This window comes from Elephantulus edwardii, unplaced genomic scaffold (genome assembly GCF_000299155.1).
Source record: "Elephantulus edwardii isolate Elephantulus edwardi_28Jun2011 unplaced genomic scaffold, EleEdw1.0 scaffold00094, whole genome shotgun sequence".
Classification (NCBI taxonomy): Eukaryota; Metazoa; Chordata; class Mammalia; order Macroscelidea; family Macroscelididae; genus Elephantulus; species Elephantulus edwardii.
The window spans coordinates 11239933-11258102 of record NW_006399844.1 but is presented as its reverse complement, the minus strand read 5'-3'; the positions used below and the strand labels follow the sequence as shown (position 1 = coordinate 11258102).

At 47.4% G+C, this 18170-nt stretch overlaps 1 protein-coding gene across 1 annotated transcript; it reads left to right on the top strand.

Annotated features, from left to right (window-relative positions):
* The first annotated feature begins 1982 nt into the window (after positions 1 to 1982).
* Positions 1983 to 18008, top strand: INPP5K (inositol polyphosphate-5-phosphatase K). Its single transcript, XM_006891017.1, has 11 exons — positions 1983 to 2080; positions 2383 to 2491; positions 5641 to 5757; positions 6095 to 6267; positions 6827 to 6938; positions 7805 to 7914; positions 16040 to 16226; positions 17041 to 17178; positions 17438 to 17521; positions 17677 to 17781; positions 17949 to 18008. Exons 1-11 carry the CDS (start codon positions 2067 to 2069, stop codon positions 18006 to 18008), a joined length of 1209 nt encoding a protein of 402 aa, XP_006891079.1. The 5' UTR covers positions 1983 to 2066.
* Positions 18009 to 18170: the final 162 nt, after the last annotated feature.

Here is an 18170-nt window from a genome sequence, read left to right as displayed (position 1 = left end):
CGACTGGGGCTGTGTGGATCTGGGGGCGGATTTAGATTTAGGGAGAAGGGGCCGGGCCTGCCGTTAGCCTGTCATTCTAAGGTTGCATGACCCATGCTTTCCGTCCAGTCGTTTCTATTTTTAATGCCTCCCTTCCAGATCCATCCAGGCCAGCGTACAGTTTTGGGCCTGAGTCCTGCACCCACTCTAAATTCAGGTTCCGAATGCGTTCTCATTGGGGCGCTCGATAAGCAGATGTTGCAATTTACTTTTGGAGCGGTCCCTGACAGTATGAGTTGAAAACCATAACAAAGCGTTCTCTCTTTGACCCTAGGTTAGAAATCTTCTCCCCCCCCCCATTGATCAGCACATACAGCCTGAGATCTTTATAATCTGCTTGTGACCACAGTCTTAATCGACAATCAGATTTAGATAAGATTCTTTAATGAAGAATAAGCTGATCCCATGTCTGCTTCTTACTAAGGCACAATGCTAGTCGTTATCTTAGTGCGCGTCACAATGGAAGAATTTGCCGCTGAGTAGTTGGACTTAAGTATTGGAACAGGAAATCACAAGTTTTGCTCTTATTCCATTTAGAACAAGATCCTGGGGAAACAGTGAGAGCCTTTGAGTTAAAGGGCTGCCCTTTTTAATCCTTCGCTGGACAGCAGGGGGAGACCATAAACAAATGAAGCACTTAGTCTGAGCGCCTTGGGAAAGTAGTTTTGCTTTTTGTGTGTTCATAGGGAGGGGCAGGAAGTTGCTTTAAGCAGGCTGAGGATTTCTTCTAGCCCCGTCTTTTAGAACATGGACCTTCGAAACTGGGAGCTCAGAATGACATCTTGTGGAGACGAGATGTTTAGGACATCCTGACACCTCTCAACATCTACTCCCACTTAGTCTTATTCTAAGTCTTTAGTTGTTGCAGTTCTTCATGTGGGCACTGTAGAACTCATATAAGACTTAATGACTATTCTTGCTCTTTGCAGGGTTTGCATCCCCTTCCTTCCTGCTCTGTGCTCACCCCAGTCTGGGCTTCTTTGGTGTGTTGCTGTGGCAATTCAGTTAATGATATCCCCACATCCCTCCTTCCCCTGAGCCTCTGGTGGGATCCAGTGTCACTGAGAGCAGTTGACCAAGTGCCATTGCTTCCTTTGTTGTTGTTATTGTGTGCCTTTGGGTTGGAACTGACATACAGCTGACCCTCCAGCATGTTTTCAGAGACAATAAATTTGCATGAGAGGAGATTGCCCGTTTTTTGCCTGTGAAACAGCTGGTGTGTTTGAACTGTTTGCCTTTGGGATTGCAGCGCAACTTCTTGCCACTAGGCCACCAGAGCCACTGGGATTGTATAAAGTTGTGGTAGAGAATGTTACCCAGATGATGAGTTTTCCCGAAGGAGAGTAGATGCTTCAGAGAAATGTTGAGAACCAATCCTTTTACTTAGCTGTTTCTCCTTAGACCCCAAGTGCTTAATAGGATTGGTTCCAGGATCTGTGAGGAAGGGAATGTGGTGGTTTTTGTAGTCCTGAGACTTCTCATCAGGGGAGAACGGAGCCTCCCAGATCCTCCTGTTGGTTTCAGGACCCTTGGGTTGAGAGAGTGAGAATGAGGACTTGCCATGTGGACCACAAACGATTGCTGAGGTTTGGGTGGCTGGAAGAGCTGATGAAATCAAGGTGATGTTCTACCTCTCCCCTATGCCATTTGGCAGCTCTGCTGGAGTAACACCAGCACTTCCAAGTGTGAGCAGCTGTAAACCTGCGTGGCAGAGCCATCCAGAGTGAGGATTCTTACCAGAAACAAAAGGTGGGGGGGAAATAAATGACTTATTCTCATTGCCTCTATTCCTATTGCCAAATACAGAATTTCACATTCATCTCTATAACTGCATTGGATACAGGTACAGCCATTAACAGGCCTAGACTCCTTGCCATTGCCAGGATGAGATCTTATTCTCCTCCTTCCATGACCAACTTTTGTGTCCCCTCCATAGCATACATGTTGTCACGTGGAACGTAGCCTCTGCAGCACCCCCTCAAGACCTCAGTGACTTGCTTCAGCTGAACGAGAACCTGGATCTGGACATGTATGTCATTGGGTAGGTGTTTGCAGAGCCACTTCACCCATCTCTACACCTGAGGTCAGGTGAGATAACCTCTTGTCCCTGTGGGGAACCGCTGTGACTGCCCTCCCTTGCTCTGGAGTCTGAAGGCTAGCAGCTTTCAGGCCTGTATCAGGTCTGGTCCAGTATCTCTGCTCTTGAGTCAACAGTGAGAAGGGAATGGAGCCTGACAGGAAGGGGGGGAGAGAACCCAGAACCTAAATGTCAGGCACACCTTAAATGGGGCAGAGGCAGCATCCTCCAGGTCAGAGGTAGAACCTCTGACCTAGGGTGGTCAGTTTGCAGGAAATGAACTCTGGGATCATAAGCCTTCTTTCTGACACTGCTTTTGAAGACCCATGGAGCAGTTTCTTCATGGATGTGCTTTCCCCACTGAGCTTCATCAAGGTAATTTACACGTTCATCTGTGATGGGGAAATGTATCCCGCCTCTCTGCACTAACCAGCCCCTAGTCATTGATCTGATATGGTCTTCTTTCTCCCGCTCTGGCTTCACATTGCTCCTCCATTTATTTACAGGCTGAAATCTCTGTTGTACTTGGTTACCTGGGGCTGCTGCTTGCCTGTGGCTTTCCAAAGTAGCTGGAGCTGAGTGGACCCAAGGGGCTAGTTTAGCACCTTGATATTTTTCAGCTTAGGAAAATTCCTAGGGGAGGTGCAGCAAATCTTGTTAACACTACAGGGCCTACCCTCCACCTAGCCTCCAATCTCCCCTCACACATCTAGCTGAGATTTCCGAATTGGATAACAATTGTTACCGTTTACCAAATGCTTGCTTTGTGGTAACATTACAAATAAAATACTTAAACAAATAATAAATAAATTTAATACTTAAATAAATATTAAATATTTAAATATGTTATTTAAAAATGTTAACAACCTTCTTGAAATAGAAGATAAAATCATGGCCAGAGGTTACATGAAAAAGGTCACACAAGCTGTCTGGAATTTTAATCTTTCTGACTTCATAACCCTTATCCTTAACTACTGTGCTTTATTGTTATACTCATGAGCTCTGAGACTGACAGAATCCCATTGCTCTCCTGCTGGTGACAGGGCATCCTCCTGTCCTAGGAACACATACGTCAGTTTCCCAGGAGCCTAAGGTTAGAGGAAGGGAGATAGTTATAAAGGAAAATTTCTCAGGCTGAGGGCTCAATATACTTTAGACTGTAGACTGTAGGCAAAGCCCTAGGAAGGCTCTAGGTTGGTAGCTCTCTATTTTGTTTCTACCCTGAACACACACTTCTTATCTTTATACCCAGTAGGCTGTTTCTTGGAAACACCAGCATTCCATTTATTCTCATCCATAGGTAGGTAGTCTTCAGACCACTCAGGAGAATTCCATTGTGCTAATTTACAGAGCTCACTCACTCAATCTCATTGACATAGAGTTAGAACTGACTCATAACTGACCTTCAAAGTGGGTTTTCAGAGGAAGCAAGTCAGGCTGCAACCTCAGAGCAGCTAGTGAATTTGAACCACCTGCCTTTGAGTTGACAGTGCATCATCCTGCCCACTAGGTCACCAGAGCTCCTTAAGTGATGAGCTAGGAGAAAATAGAAGATTTTATTTTGCTGCTGTGGCTAGAAACTTCCGGTCTCTGTGCCCTAGGCTCCCTTCAGTTCAAACTCAGAGGTCTGTTCAGAGAGCTGTGTTCTCTGGAGAAAACAGAACCACTTCTCTCACCACCTACTCCCCTTCCAGTCCTTCAGGCTGCCTCATGCTTTGGCTGGCTGGCAGGGAATTAGAATGGAGCTAAGCCAAGGAAATTAGCTCAACTGTGGCTAGGACACAACCCATTCCACCCAAACAGTCTCCTGAGTTTGGAAAGCCAGACTCAGGTCCTGCAACCCAAAGTGGATATGCCCTTCCTTCTTCCAGCCAAGAATTGGGGTGGAAAGGAGAGCTCTGTTTGCAACCTTTTTTTGAGTGGTAATTTGCAAGCCATAGGTGGAAAAGCTTGAGGCTGACTCTTAGCCTGTTCTTAGACTCCCAGCTACCTCCCTTCAATCTCTTCCATAGCTCCTCCTACTGGAACTTCCCATAACTCCATCTTTTCTCCCTGCCCCTTCCTGTACCTTACACCTCCACCTTACACCTTACATCCTACTCCTCCACAGAATGACTGGTGGAGTTCAGTAACCCAAATTGTTCTGTGGGTTAAGGTTAAGAGTCTTGTTCTGTTCCCTCACTTCAGTCCCAAACCTGAGAGTCAGTCTCATATTTCATCCCTTCTTCAGTTCTTGTCATACAAGCCTGTAAATAGAATGGATAGAAGACAAGAGGAGGGGTTTAGGATACCTTTTTTTAGTAACCTCGACCAACCCCAGCTTCTGCTCCTTTCCTCACTCCATCCTAGATTTGGGGTTCTCCCTGCTTTAACGCCTTCACTGTGCCGGGACGCCCTGGCCTGTGGGATCATGTTTCATAATTCCTGGAAGGCCCCAGTACATGCTCCCCACCCGGGGATTTCCTCCTTGGCCTCTGCACCTCACGGTCCGGAAACAACTACTCAGGTGGTGGATGTAGACAGCCTGAACCTAGGAGAGTCAGTCACTGGCTACAGCCTAGCCTCACCCCACCCCCATGGCCTCAGACAGTGGGAATTTGGGCCATCCTCATCCTCTGATGCCACCCGCTAGGTCATCCTACCCGTTCCTTCACCTCCCTGAGCCTCAAGCTCCCTCGTCTCAAAAAAGGCCAGTGATTCCTGCAGGGCTAGCATGAGCAATCAAGTAGAATAATGCATAGAAAGTATTTCATTAGATAACAGATATTTTTACTAACAAGAGTCTTCACAACTCACTTCTATGCTGACTTCTTGACTGTCAGCTTCCCACAGGTTACATTTATTTGAGGGAGGCAACACATTGATTTAAACTTGTTTTGTGAGCAGGTATAATATATGAAAAGATATGTACAAATATTAAGTGTACAGTCTGGTGAACTTTTTCGTATGTATACACCCCTGTCATTACCCCTAAACAAGTTGTAGTATACTCCCAGCACCTAGAACGTGTGCTCATGTTCCTTCCTGTATTTACCCTGAAGCATCCTTTTAGTAGAAAAACAACAGCTGCCAGTTATTCTTTACAAAAGCTATGCAATAGTACTGTCCCTGCATATCAATGAGAGAACACGCCAAGAAATACACTCGATAGCAAATGCTAAGTCAGGGACAAGATTTGGTCCCAGACCTGACTAACTTCAAGGCCTCCTTAGCCCTCTCCTGAGTAGCCATGTTTTTCCTTGAGACCCTGCCAGCATAGGTGGCAGCCCAAGAGCACCCGGAGGATTTTCAGAAGGGAGAAGTGTATATAGTAGACATGCCCAATAGGGGTGGGAACTGAAAAGCAAAGCCCTCCTGGTGACAGGGTGTCTGGGAAGCCTCGCCTCCTCTCCCTTCCTCCCAAATCCGAGAGCTAAAACTGAAGCCTGTTCAGTTCCCAGAATATATCATTTGACAGCTGAGACTCAAGCACACACTCAGACTGTGCTGTTCAGTGAATGACCATGGTCCCCACTCTCCTGCAGGTCTCCTGTGTCCGCATGCAGGGGCTCCTCTTACTGATCTTTGCCAAACATCAGCATTTGCCCTTTATCCAGATCCTCTCCACCAAATCCACCCCTACCGGCCTCTTCGGGTACTGGGTAAGGACTGAGCTGTTACCTGACTCTTGAGCTGGGAAGGTCTCCTGCCCCTGGGCTGGGAAGGGCTGGTTGCCTTAGAGCTCTCCAGAGGGAAAAAGAGAAATGAACATTTGAACTCTCTACAGGCCACTGCCCTGCCAACTAAGTCTTCCTCCCACCTCAGAGGGGCCTCATTAGCCCTGAGACCTCCAGTTGGGCTAGCAGGGCTCTGGATGGAGAGATTACCCTGGGAGGGCCTGGGGGAGATGAGATTATCTTCCCTCAGACCTCAAGTAGGGAAAGAGAGGTGTGTCCAACCCAGAACAGTTCCCACCCTTCTGCCCACATATCCTACTAGGGGAATAAAGGGGGAGTCAACATCTGCCTGAAGCTTTACGGCTATTATATCAGCATCATCAACTGCCACCTGCCCCCGCACCTGGCCAACAATGACCAACGGCTCGAGCACTTTGACCGAATCCTGGAGATGCAGAATTTTGAGGGTGACATCCCTAACATCCTGGACCATGAGTGAGCACAGAGTTGCAAACTGCTGCAGCTCCTGCCCCCCAACCCGCCCCCCAGTGACTAGGCTAGTTGTCTCCCTGGCCAAAGCCAGACTCAGCGGGTGTTGTCTCCCACCTCTCCCAGCCCTTTCCTGATTCCCTATCTGCCCTCCTACGCATAGCTTTGCCTGCCTGGCTCAGGAATCTCCCTTTTGCTTTCATCAGCCCCTCCGTACTGACTTCTGAATATCCCAAGTCAAGATCTTATGGTTACTGAGGTTACCGAAGGCTGTTTCTGAGCCTTTGTAGGTTCGCCAGTGGAGGGAGAGGAAGGGACAATTACATCATGCTCTGTATTTGTTCTGGTATTCTGGTCTCTTGGTGTAGGAGCCATGAGAATAGTCCTGTTGGGCCTATGCCCTTGGCTTCACTTGATTACAGCCTGTCCCAGCAGACGGCCTCCTAGCTGCTGCCCCTGGAGCTTTCCACTCCAGAAGCCCTGGGATGAGCAAGTCTGAGTCTCCTATGCCTCCCTCCTCTGACTTCATCACAGACACTCAGGCTGCCCTCCTTTCTTTCTGAAGCCTCATTATTTGGTTCGGAGACATGAATTTTCGAATCGAGGAGTTTGGGTTGCACTTTGTTCGGGAATCCATCAAAAACCAGAGCTACCGTGAGCTGTGGGAGAAGGATCAGGTATGGTGTGAGGGAGGACCCTAAGGGGTGGGCTGAGCCTGTGGCCTGACGTGCTGCAGAGATAGGGGTTCAGGTTTCCCAAAGGCTGTTCTCCTTTCCCAGACTCCTATATCCCTGTTCCCAGGCAGGAGCGTAGCAGGGTTTTGCACCTGGGGTGGGATGGCCAGTCCTGTCAGCACCTGGTCTTTACCTGGAGGAGCTGGGACGCAGCTGCTGAATGCATTTAGGGAGAGAGAAGGCCTTTGACCCACCTTAACACTACACCATGTGTTAGCTCACTCGTAGCCCTGCCTCCTCACCCTCTGCCGAACTGCCTTAGAGCAGCCCACCTGTCAGGTTGTTACATATTAAATACCCACCACATTATGTCATTTTTCCCCATCCCCAGGCTTGTCTCCTGGATGATGAGATACTCCCATTTAGGGAACCCTGGCTACCTTATCTTTCTTCTCTGACATATGCTAAGCTGCTAATGGCTCCTAAAACAGACCAGAAACCCCTAATCTCATCCACTCAGTCTGACTTGTAACGACCCTCCATCTAGTACCCAAGGCTAGGAATCTCTCGTCTTTTTCCCCTGGAGCACCTGCTGAATTTAAACCATTGACCTTTCCATTAGTAGCCCAGTAGGTTACACTTTACACCACCAGGGCTTACTGAAAGCTCCTAGAGAGAGAGAATTCATAGTCAGGTCCTGAACTGGGAAAGGATAGGCAGCTGCGTTCACGAGGTGGGGATGATGAAGTGAAGTGGTGTTGTGTCACTCTTGTTCATGTGTGATGGCCTGTGTGAGCCTTTGACTGGAGAATGGCACTGTGTGTTGGGTTAGGACCATCGAGAGATGGCACCTTTGATTTTCTCCACAGCTCAGCATTGTCAAGAAACATGACCCACTGCTCCGGGAGTTCCAGGAGGGTCCCCTGCTCTTTCCACCCACATACAAATTTGATCGGAACTCCAGCAACTATGACACCAGGTGAGGAGGCCTTGCTAGGAAGTGGGATCGGGTCCATACTAGTGGCAGTGGGAGCTACCTCAGAGTAAAAATGTCAGGAAAGCGGGAATAGGTGCAGCCATTACTTCTCTGGGATGGTGCCTCCTGTCCCCTTGGGAGCTGCTGGCTGTGGAAGTTGTTCCAGATTGTCCTCAGAGAACAGAGGTGGTGAGAGCTGGTGCTGGTAAAGGCGGTACTCTGACCAGATATTAGTAATGAGACATCATTCAATCTCATTCCAAGGTCATTATGTGCCAGAAAAAGGCCTCCAGTGTGGCATAATCCTCTTCTACATTTCAAGGGGTATTGTCAGCTGACTCCTGTATTGGGAGGAATTCTATTTCAGCATATTTGGAACCCCATCCCCACTTTGCAGGACCTTCTGATAACCAGCAGGATCAGAAAGCTCAGCCAGTTAATGGAACTAAGTACTCCTGGCTTGTCCTGTCTGAGGAAGATGAAGTAGTGTAGTATTCAGTGATGAAGTCTTTGGTGGGGAACAACACAAAAATAGTGCATCTGATGGTTAGCAAGACAGCTCTGCACCTCACTGGTTTTATGATTCTATGACTTTGAGCAAAGTATTTAAGCCTCAGATTTATCATCTGTACATGAGGGTAACAATACCAATTTCATAGGGCTGACAATTGAATGAGATTTGCATATGCTTAGCTCAGTGCCTGGCACCAGTAAGCACTAGTTAGTAAGTCTATTGTAGACTCATGTCTTCAGGTCATAATTAAAACCTTTCTAAGATGCTAGAAAGAGGCCAGGTAACCACTAAAATTAGAGCTTAGACAGGGAGGCAGAAGCAGCTCTGACAGCAGAACGCTGACTCAACCTTGGGTAAGGACCGTAATCTCCTTGAAGAAGAGGAAGAACCCCTCATTTTATGGCAGGCAGCTTCTTGGTTCCTCCCACCAGGACTGTCTTACAGAGATGGTACCTGCAGGGCAGCATAGGCCTCTGGACATTTAGCTGATGAGTTGGTATCTCAACAGTCAAGTCTTAATGAAATGTATTTGGAGGAGATACAGCAGAGCCAAAACAGCCTCACCAAGGAAGGGGAATGAGGTTGAACCATTTTAAGAGTGTGGAGAAAAAAAAAAGAGTTGGAGCAAGATGGGGTCAAGTTATGACTAAGGCAGTCCCACAGGAGGAGGCAGTGAACATTGGGGACAGAGCCAGCCTGAGCAGTACTGAAGGAGGTGAGAGGGAAGGCTGTGGGCAGGAGAGATAGACCTTAGGACCCTTTACCAGTCAACTACTAAACCTCACTTGCAGCAGAAATAAGCTATATAGTCAGGTGTCCTTTTGCCCTGGAACAGGACGGAGGTCACAAAGACTTCATAGTCATAAACAGCTGGTGCTAGAATCAGCAAATGGCTAACAGCAGGTAGGGAGCTGGAGAGGTTAAGGGCTTCCCCAGTTGGCTCATCCTAAGAGGTGGTCGAGCTGGAACTCACACTCGATTTCTCTGGATTTTGTGGCCTACCATGCTTCTGAACTCTCCCCCAGTCTTTGTACCTGCAACAAAAAGTGAAGGTCCATACAGCAACCTTGACTAAGGAGTAGACAGTAACTGGTTTGCTCATAATAGCTGATGTGACTTACATCATTGGGCGCTTAGCATGTGTGCAAAGGGCTTCACATGGGTCGCTTTGCTGCTTTCCATGGCCCCGGTCAGTAAGCACTGTCAGTATTGATTTTTTTTACAAATAAAGAAATGGAATCTCTGAGAATGTCTCAATAAGGCAGTAACAGAGCACCTCCAGATCAGCACAAATTAGAACTCAAGTCTGTATAACTCCAGCCTCACGAGCTTTCACCATTGCCAGCTCGAGCCCAGGAGCCCAGGAAGTAAAGGAATGTCAAGGCAGGAGGGAAGGACATCAAAACGGAAACATTGTGAGCTGGAGCGGGGTCCAGAGGCAGCTAAGCATTCCTGTAGTGGGCAGGGTCTGAGCCTGTGCTTAGGGAACAGAGACATTGTTGTCTGATCAGAAGAGTATTCATCATTGAAAACCCAATTCCGACATGCTCTCTGCTGGGAAAACAAGTGTCCCCAAGAGTGAGGCCGATCCTGCCCTAACACTGCCTCCATGCCTCATCCACACTATTCTTCCAGTGTTGCCTTTAAGACACAGCGTGCTGCCCTTGTTCGAATGCCCAGGAAGCAGACACTCTGATTTATGACCACCCCTGATATGTGGCACAGTGCCTGGCACATGCTTGAATGGAGAACCAGGAGAACAAAAGAAAACGACACTGTAATTAGGGAGCAACCAGCCAGTCTAGTTGAGGGACCCACCCAGGGCAAGCGAGCCAAGTAAACACTAGTAAGCCCAGTAGCTGGCTAGTAGAAGAATCCCAGAACCAGGCACGAAAATGTCAAAGGAGGTTGGAGCTGGTGGCAAGGAGGTGGTTGGCTGAAGCCAGCTGGGGCCAGTCAGAGCTGTTGTCAAGGGGAACATCTTGAAGAAGGCAGAAAGGAGCTAGATGAGTATTCCAGTCAGCAGCACTATTGAGAGGCACCTTGAGTCTCGGGCCTGACGCAGCCAGGAAACTGGTGTATCCCAGCTGCACAAAGTAATGAAGGGCACATTGCGTGCCACACTCGGTGCACAGCTTCAGTTAGCCACTGCGGTACCCCTGAGCCAAGATGTAATGAGAAACGGGATCAGCTCTATTACAGAGGCAGGTAAAAGGGCTGAGGGCGGGAAATCCTGTTAGAGTCAGGGATTGGCAGGAGGGTTTTGTTACAGTCAGTGTCATGGGCCTAGTAACTCTCTCTGCTGGGCCCTGAGAAGAGGATATTGTTGTGATCAGTCTAGTACAGACCTGAGATATAAAATGCTTGGCAAGTTAACCGGGGGCCAGAGAGGCAAAAATCACCGAAGGGCAAAGTGCTTTTGTACTTTTATACCCTAAAATGAAATTGTCAATAAATTAACTCAGTTTTCTAGAGTCTTGCATCCTAACACATAGCAAAACCATCCTTGGTTTTAATATTTTGAAAGTAGAAAACATTCCAGTCCATCTTCATAAAAAGTCTTGTCCTGAAAATTAAGGCCATCCAGCCTAATAGCATTAGCAAGACCCTGCTCTGGCGGTGTGTTCTGCAAAGCAGTTCTTGCTTCTGTGACAGATGATAGATGAGGCAAATTGGGGAAGACAGTGGAAGGAACATGGAGTTTGTCGGCTCTCAGCTGCTAGCTTGGGCAAACATTTGGCTTGCATCTGGACTGGGGACCTCTAAACCTTATTTTCTTACTATAGCACAAAAAAATGTGACCTGGCCTAGAAGGTTGGAATAATGCCTGGCACACACAAGGAACCCATTTTTAAGGATTAAGATTATAAATAAGGAACTGGGAGCATATACTTAATATTTAATTTGTACACTTCATTTCTTTTGTTTGTCAGTCATAAGCTCCATGCAGTTCTTGTTTGGCTTGTGCTCAGTTGCCCTGTGGATAATTGTCAAAAGTCAGCCATTGAGTCATTGCTGTCGAGTCGGAACCGACTCATAGCTTAACCTCCAGTAGATTTTTGGAGATTGTAAATCACACGGTAAGAGATTGCCCATCTTTCTCTCCAGGAGCTGCTGGTGGATTTGACCCACCAGAGAGGCACATCCTTTCAGCTAGCAGCTCTTGATATCAGTAAATAACAGTGAAAAGAATGTACCTCCCAGATGTCCAGTGCTGAGCCTGGACCAGGCCATGGACAAGAACAGGCGAGATCCTGGAAGGAAGGAGAGAGGCTGTGGTCGGAACATCAGGAAGGGCCCTGACATGACGGCAGCGCGGGCTGTGAACCGTAATAGGGAAGATGTGTAATCGGGAAGGGTCCTGACAGAAGTGTGTGTATTAGTTTAGGTCATTGCCACTTTAAGCGTCTCTGGGCCCTGAATGTCCAAAGTGGTCTCGGGTTCAATATCTGTTACCTCAGATAGGGATAGAACATTCTCATGTCCTCTGAATACAGCTCAGAAGAGTGAGCCAAGGAGCCACAGAGGGTGGGTGGTTTAGCCAGAGTTACTATTTCTTGACCACTCCCTTGACTCATCTTAATTTACTTACTCCTCACCATTGCTCTTTGAAGTAAGTACTGTTATCACCCCATCTTACAGTTAAAGAAGCTGAGGTTTAGGTAGGTGAAGTCACTTACCCAAGCATAGCTCTTAATTAACAGAGCAAGCCTTCCTCCAGTGTCAGAGGCTCCAGTGTCAGAGGCAGAACTCACTACCTTGGTGCCATTTTGCCACCATCACTGGAATATTTACCACCAGAACTCACTACATTAAGGTCAGCTGGGCATTGAGTAGAGAGCTTGACCTTAATTAAGGGTCTTTAGCCTACTTGGATTTCATAAGAAGTTTACTGTTATCTGCTATGTCGCAGGCTCAGTTGTTGCAGGCTCAGTTGTTGTTGTTGTTGTCACCTGTGACTCATAGCGACACTATGTACAGCAGCTCTGAAGCCTGCCCTGTCCTGAGCCAGTCTGTCTAACTCCGACACACCTACCCCCATCACTGTATCAATCCATCTCATTCGGGGTCTTCATCTCCTGTGCTGTCCTTCCACCCTTCCCAGCATGATATCCTTCTCCAAAGACTGGTCCCTCCTGGCCACGTGCCCAAAGTTTGAGATGGAGCTTCAAAATCCTTGCCTCCAAGGAAAAGCTTTTTCACCCTCTCCAAGACAGACCTGTTTATTCTCTTGGCAGTCTATGATCTGTTCAGTACTCTTCTCAAAGAGCACCACAGCTCAAAGGCTTCAATTCTTCTTCTGTCATCCTTACTCATTTCCAGCTGTCTGATGTATATAGCAAGTAGTTGGGAAGACCATGGCCTAGATCAGGCACACCTTAGTCCCTAGACTTTAGCACTTTGGATCCCTGACAGCAAACTTCCCCAATGCAATTCATCTTTTGATTTTCTGGCTGCTGGTGCCAAAAGTGTGGAGCCAAGCAAGGTGAAATTGTTAATCTATTCTCCATCTATCATGGTGCTGCCAGCTGGCCTAGTAGTGAGAATCTTTTGTCTTTTTGATGTTAAACTTTAATCTATATTGAAGGCTACAGTCCTTAACATTCTCCAGCAAACATTTCAGGTCCTCCTCAGTTTTGGCAAGCAAGGTATATGCATCTGCATATCTCAGGTTGTTGATGTGTCTTCTCCAATCCTGATGCCACAGTCTTCCTCATAAAGCTCAGCCTCCTGAATGATCTGTTCTGCATACAGATTGAAAAAGTATGGAGACCCGACACATCACCAATGCACTCCTTTCCTGATTTTTGAACCATGCAGTGTTTCCTTGCTGTGTTCTGAGGACTGCTTCCTGGTCCAAGTATAAGTTTCTTATGAGTACAGTCAAGTGTTCTTGGATTCCTATTCTTCTCAAGGTTAGCCACAATTTGTTGTGATCCACACAGTCAAATAAATACCTTTGCTTAATCAATGAAACACAGATAGACATTCCTCTGATACTCTTTGTTTTTTTCCACAATCCATCTGACACTGGCAATAATGTCCCTTGTGCCACAACCTCTTCTAAACCCAGCTTATATTTTTTGCAGTTTTCTGTTGCTGTACTGTTCCATTCGTTTTTGGATAATCTTCAGCAAGATATTGCTTGCGTATGATATTAGTGATACTGTTTGATAATTTCCACCCTCTTGTCAGGTCACCTTTTTTGGAATGAAAAGAAATAAAAATCTCTTCAGTCAGTTGGCCCCAGATGCTGCCCTGGATGTGCTCACCAGGTTGTGCCCAGGCTCAGTACTAGTGTTAAAAATACAGAGTAGAGTCTGGAAGCCTGTTCTTGCTTGCAAGAGTTCACAAACTGACTGATAAGCTTGCTGGGACACAGAAAATTACAGTATAATGTAGTTGTATAAATTGTTGTTATGTGCCATCGAGTCACTTGTGACTCATAGCAACTCTATGTGTCTCTGACACACTTACCCTCATTAACCCAGTCACTGAATCAATTCATCTCATCAAGGGTCTTCCTCTCATACACTGTCCCTCCACCCTTTCCAGCATGATGTTCCTCTCCAAGGACTGGTTCCTCCTTGCCATGCCCAAAGTATGTCAGATGAAGCCTCAGAATCCTTGCCTCCAAGGAGTAGCCTGGTTTCACCCTCTGTAGGATGTAGGATGAACCTGTTTATTCTCCTGGCAGTCCATGATATAATGAATACTCTTCTCCAGCACCACAGTTTAAAGGCATCCCTAATAGTTTTCCAGCCTTCTGACACATAGCAAAGTAATTGTGAAGACTGTCCTGGATCAGGTGTACCTTAGTCTATAGATTGACATCGTTGCTCTTCAGTACTCTGGAGAAGTCCCTGACTGCAGACTTTCCCAATGCAGTTTGTCTTTTGATTTGATTTCCTGGCTGCCAGTACCGAGAGTGTTGATTGTGGAACCAAGCAAACTAAAGCTGTTAACAGTCACAATCTCTTTGCTATCTGTCATGATGCTTCCAATTGGAAGTGAGAAACTTTGTCTTCAAGATGCTGAGCTTCAATCCATATTGAAGGTTGCAGTCCTTGACCACCTTTCTACAGCAAAACCTTCAGGTCGTCCTCAGTTTCAGCATGCAGGGTTGTGTCATCTGCATCACGCAGGTTATATAAGTATTAACATTAAATAAATGCTTTGAGGGTTCAAATGTTGAAATCAGGAGCAGCTTTATGACAAAAGCAACATTGGAATTGGGATGTTTCTGGATAAGGAAGGGTGTTCGAGGCGGCAGACTACAGGAGGAAAGTCCTGAGAGAGTGGCTAGAGGGTGAGAGAGTGTGAGAAGGTGTTGGGAGCTAATAAGGTAGGCCAGACACTTGAGCACCTCCAAAGCCATACCTTGGGACTTAAGCTTTATTCTCACAATGTTCTCGCAATGAAGACTCCTTCAGGGCTAAAAATAAGAAATCATCGGATCAGAGTTTACTATTTTGTGGTTCATTCAAGAAAGGGAAGCCTATACCAGGTAAAGAGGACCCAGAAATAGCCATTGCCCTTTCTGTCACCAGTTCCCGGTCTCAGGGCTGATGGTCTCCACTTGGAAGGCCCAGACCGACTTAGAGAATGTCTTAGTGGCTGGTTGGGCTGGGCTGGGTCAGGAATCAGTGACTTGTCCATCTTTGGGAGACTTCATTTTCCTAACAGAGAAGGGCATTCCTGTCTCCAAGGCTGGGCAGTCTCTCCCTCATGCACATCAGGGAAGCTGGTCATTGAACATCCGACAGGTCTCAGTTGACTCTTAAGAACAAAGAATCATAGTTGGCAGTGTCTGGGGAGGGTGTACAAGGTACTGTGCTGGGTCTTTTTACGCTTTGTCTCATTTCATCATCTCAGCAACCCTGAGAGGTAACTACTCATTATCTCTATTTCACAGCTGAGAAAACAGGCCCAAGGGGGGTTTGGATTGGTGCTTAGGAGCATATGCTGTGTGGTCAGGTTACCTGGCCTTGATTCCTGACTCCTCTAAGTCTCAGTTTTGCCATCCGTGAAGAGTGAATGATAACAGTACTGGTCTTTGGGACACTGTATTAAAAAAACAAAACAAAACAAAAAACATTTCACACTCATTGGTGTCAAGTCAGAACTGACCCTCCAGTGGGTTTTCAGAGGCAGTAAATCACATGAGAGGATTTCTCCCTCAGAGTAGCTGGTGGATTTGAAATATCTGCCTTTAAGTTGGCAGCACAACTCTTTACCCATGAGGCTGCCAGAGCACATAATAAGCACTCCATAAATTTTTCCTTTCCCCAAAGGACATGCATTTCATAAATGAGGCAGCCAAATTCAAGCTCTTGCTTTGTAAATTTCAAATCTTAATTTCTTGGATCCACCGCTGCTTGTGTTCAAAAAAGCAAAGCTTTGAAATGGAATGTTTCTAGAATCACAATGTGATTCATAAAAATGTCGCCTGAACTGAGGTGACAGAGGCCTTTGATTCCAAAGGCCGCCTCCCGCCTGTTGGAGTCCTCACTTCATCTCTGGCCCAGCTAGCAGGGGGACTCCAGCAGCCTGGAGGGTACCTTCCCGATCTCATATGGACCTTTTCCTCATTATTTTCTCTCCTATTCCCAGTGAGAAGAAACGCAAGCCTGCGTGGACCGACCGCATTCTTTGGAGGTTGAAGCGGCAGCCCCAGGCTAAGCTGTGTACCCCTAGTCCACTGGCCCCCCATTTCTCCCTGTCTCTGAGGAACTACGTCAGCCACATGATGTACTACATCAGTGACCATAAGCCTGTCACTGGCACCTTTGACTTAGAGGTGAACTTCCGAGCTCTGGAGCTCTTTGCACAGGGACTGCCTTACGGGGCCACATCCCTAAACCCCACCAGCCCTGGCCTCTGATATCACCTCATCCCCTGGGGACACCTATAGGAGGACATGATTGACTTTCCTCCCAGGTCAGGTATCTCAGTACTAAGGAGACGTTGATGGCTCTGTCTATCAAAACCACATTCAAACCATTTGTGAATAGGTTTCCATTTCTCCTCTGCACTTCCCTTGGGGCTAATGATTCCATTACGCTTATTACCTACTGTGTGAAATAGGACTTCCTTTTATTAGTCCTAAACTTATCTGGATTGAGTTTCAAAGGGAGCTCCCGTCATCCTTGTATCTTGCCATCTAATGACTAAGGCAATGTTCACCTCCTTCAGGCTGCTGGCTGCCCCTTCAATGTCCTTTTTCTACTAGTTTCTCTGTACTGTTGTGGCCTTTCAAATTCTTATAGCTGCTCTCACCAGAGTCACCCCCTTATACCCCACAACTAGATTTGGTCCTTTGAGTCAGGAATGCTAGAGACCTGAAAACAGCTATCCAGCTTCTTTCTTAAACCTCTCAGCACTTGACTTCCTGTGTTAACCACCGTGCTCTCGGCCCCCTCCACCCTGGCAGGGACCTTTCTCTTTCCAGGTGGTCAGTCAAGGTCAATATGTTTGAGGACAGCCTAGGAGAGTTCTATACCCATTCCGCTGGAGTGACCCCTCCCCTCACTCTGGAAGGGCACGGGACAGTCTCTTCATAGGGGAGTGATGGTAAGGGATTCCATCCAACCCTTTCCCACCCCTGTGTGTAGATGAAGCCGTTGCTCACTGCCCCGTTAATCACCCTGAGCCCTGAGGGCCTGTGGACCATGGAGAACGACATGGTGATCAGCTACTCCTTGGCCCCAGACTTCCTCAGCAGCCCCTGGGACTGGATCGGACTGTACAAGGTGATGTCGTGGGTGAGGCAAGGGGGTAGCAGCCACATACACACTCTGGTTGTCTTTCTGGGGACCTCACAGGCCTGGGCAGAGAGACTGAGGGGTTCACTTCACTCTCAACCACTCAGGGGAACCTTGTTCACCCAGGGGCTGGCATTGGGAGGAGGGAAGTTATGATGGCTGGACCAGGAATGAGATCTTCTTGATAGGACCTGCTGTAGGTTCCTTGTTCTTCTAGACCATTGACCACCCTGATGGTCCCCTACAGGTGGGGCTGCGACACATCAATGACTACATTACCTACGTCTGGGTTGGGGACAACCAGGTCTCTGTCTGTGAAGGGTTGAACAAGGTACCTTCTCCCTCCTAAGACAATTATTTCACATCCCAAACATGGGGTCTTTCCTGAATACTCCTCTGTCTTCTAGAAGGAACAGGGGACTGGGTAATTGGTGAGCTGTTTGGTGCCCAGGACCATGGACTCACTATTCCTGACTATCCTTCTAGGTATACATCAACACCAACAATATCCCTGAGACCAAGGATAAGTTTCTCCTCTGTTATTATAGCAACAATCTACGTTCTGTGGTGGGGATAAGCAAACCATTCCAGGTAAGGGGCGCTGGTGGGCCCATCATGGCATACCCTGAGGCCACAGGCTTTGGGTCCAGCTGTAATCCAGTACAGCTGTATTTGGCTGGGAGATGGAAATAATGAAAAGATATAAAAGGGAATCCTGTCCTTTCTCCGTCTGCTCACCATTTGCTTTCTCCCAGCAGATCTGTCCCCGATCCTGCTTTAAGGACAACATACTGGATGAGTCCCATCCACAGATCTGAGCCAGGACAGGAATGAATCCAGGGCGGAGGCCAGAGCTGGCAGCCAGCTCAGCTTTCCCACTGCCAGGAGCACTAGGGGCCCAGTCTGCCCCTGAGGAGGCAGTTGGGCACCCTCCTCCCAGAGCGAGTGCTAACCTTACATCTCTGCTCTCTTTAGTCCAG

Bases quoted from the DNA above. Each gene is read 5' to 3' on its own strand.
- INPP5K (XM_006891017.1), top strand. The intron at 2,492-5,640 runs GTAATTTACACG...ACTCTCCTGCAG, and splicing joins CCCCACTGAGCTTCATCAAG to GTCTCCTGTGTCCGCATGCA. The intron at 17,782-17,948 runs GTAAGGGGCGCT...TTCTCCCAGCAG, and splicing joins GGATAAGCAAACCATTCCAG to ATCTGTCCCCGATCCTGCTT.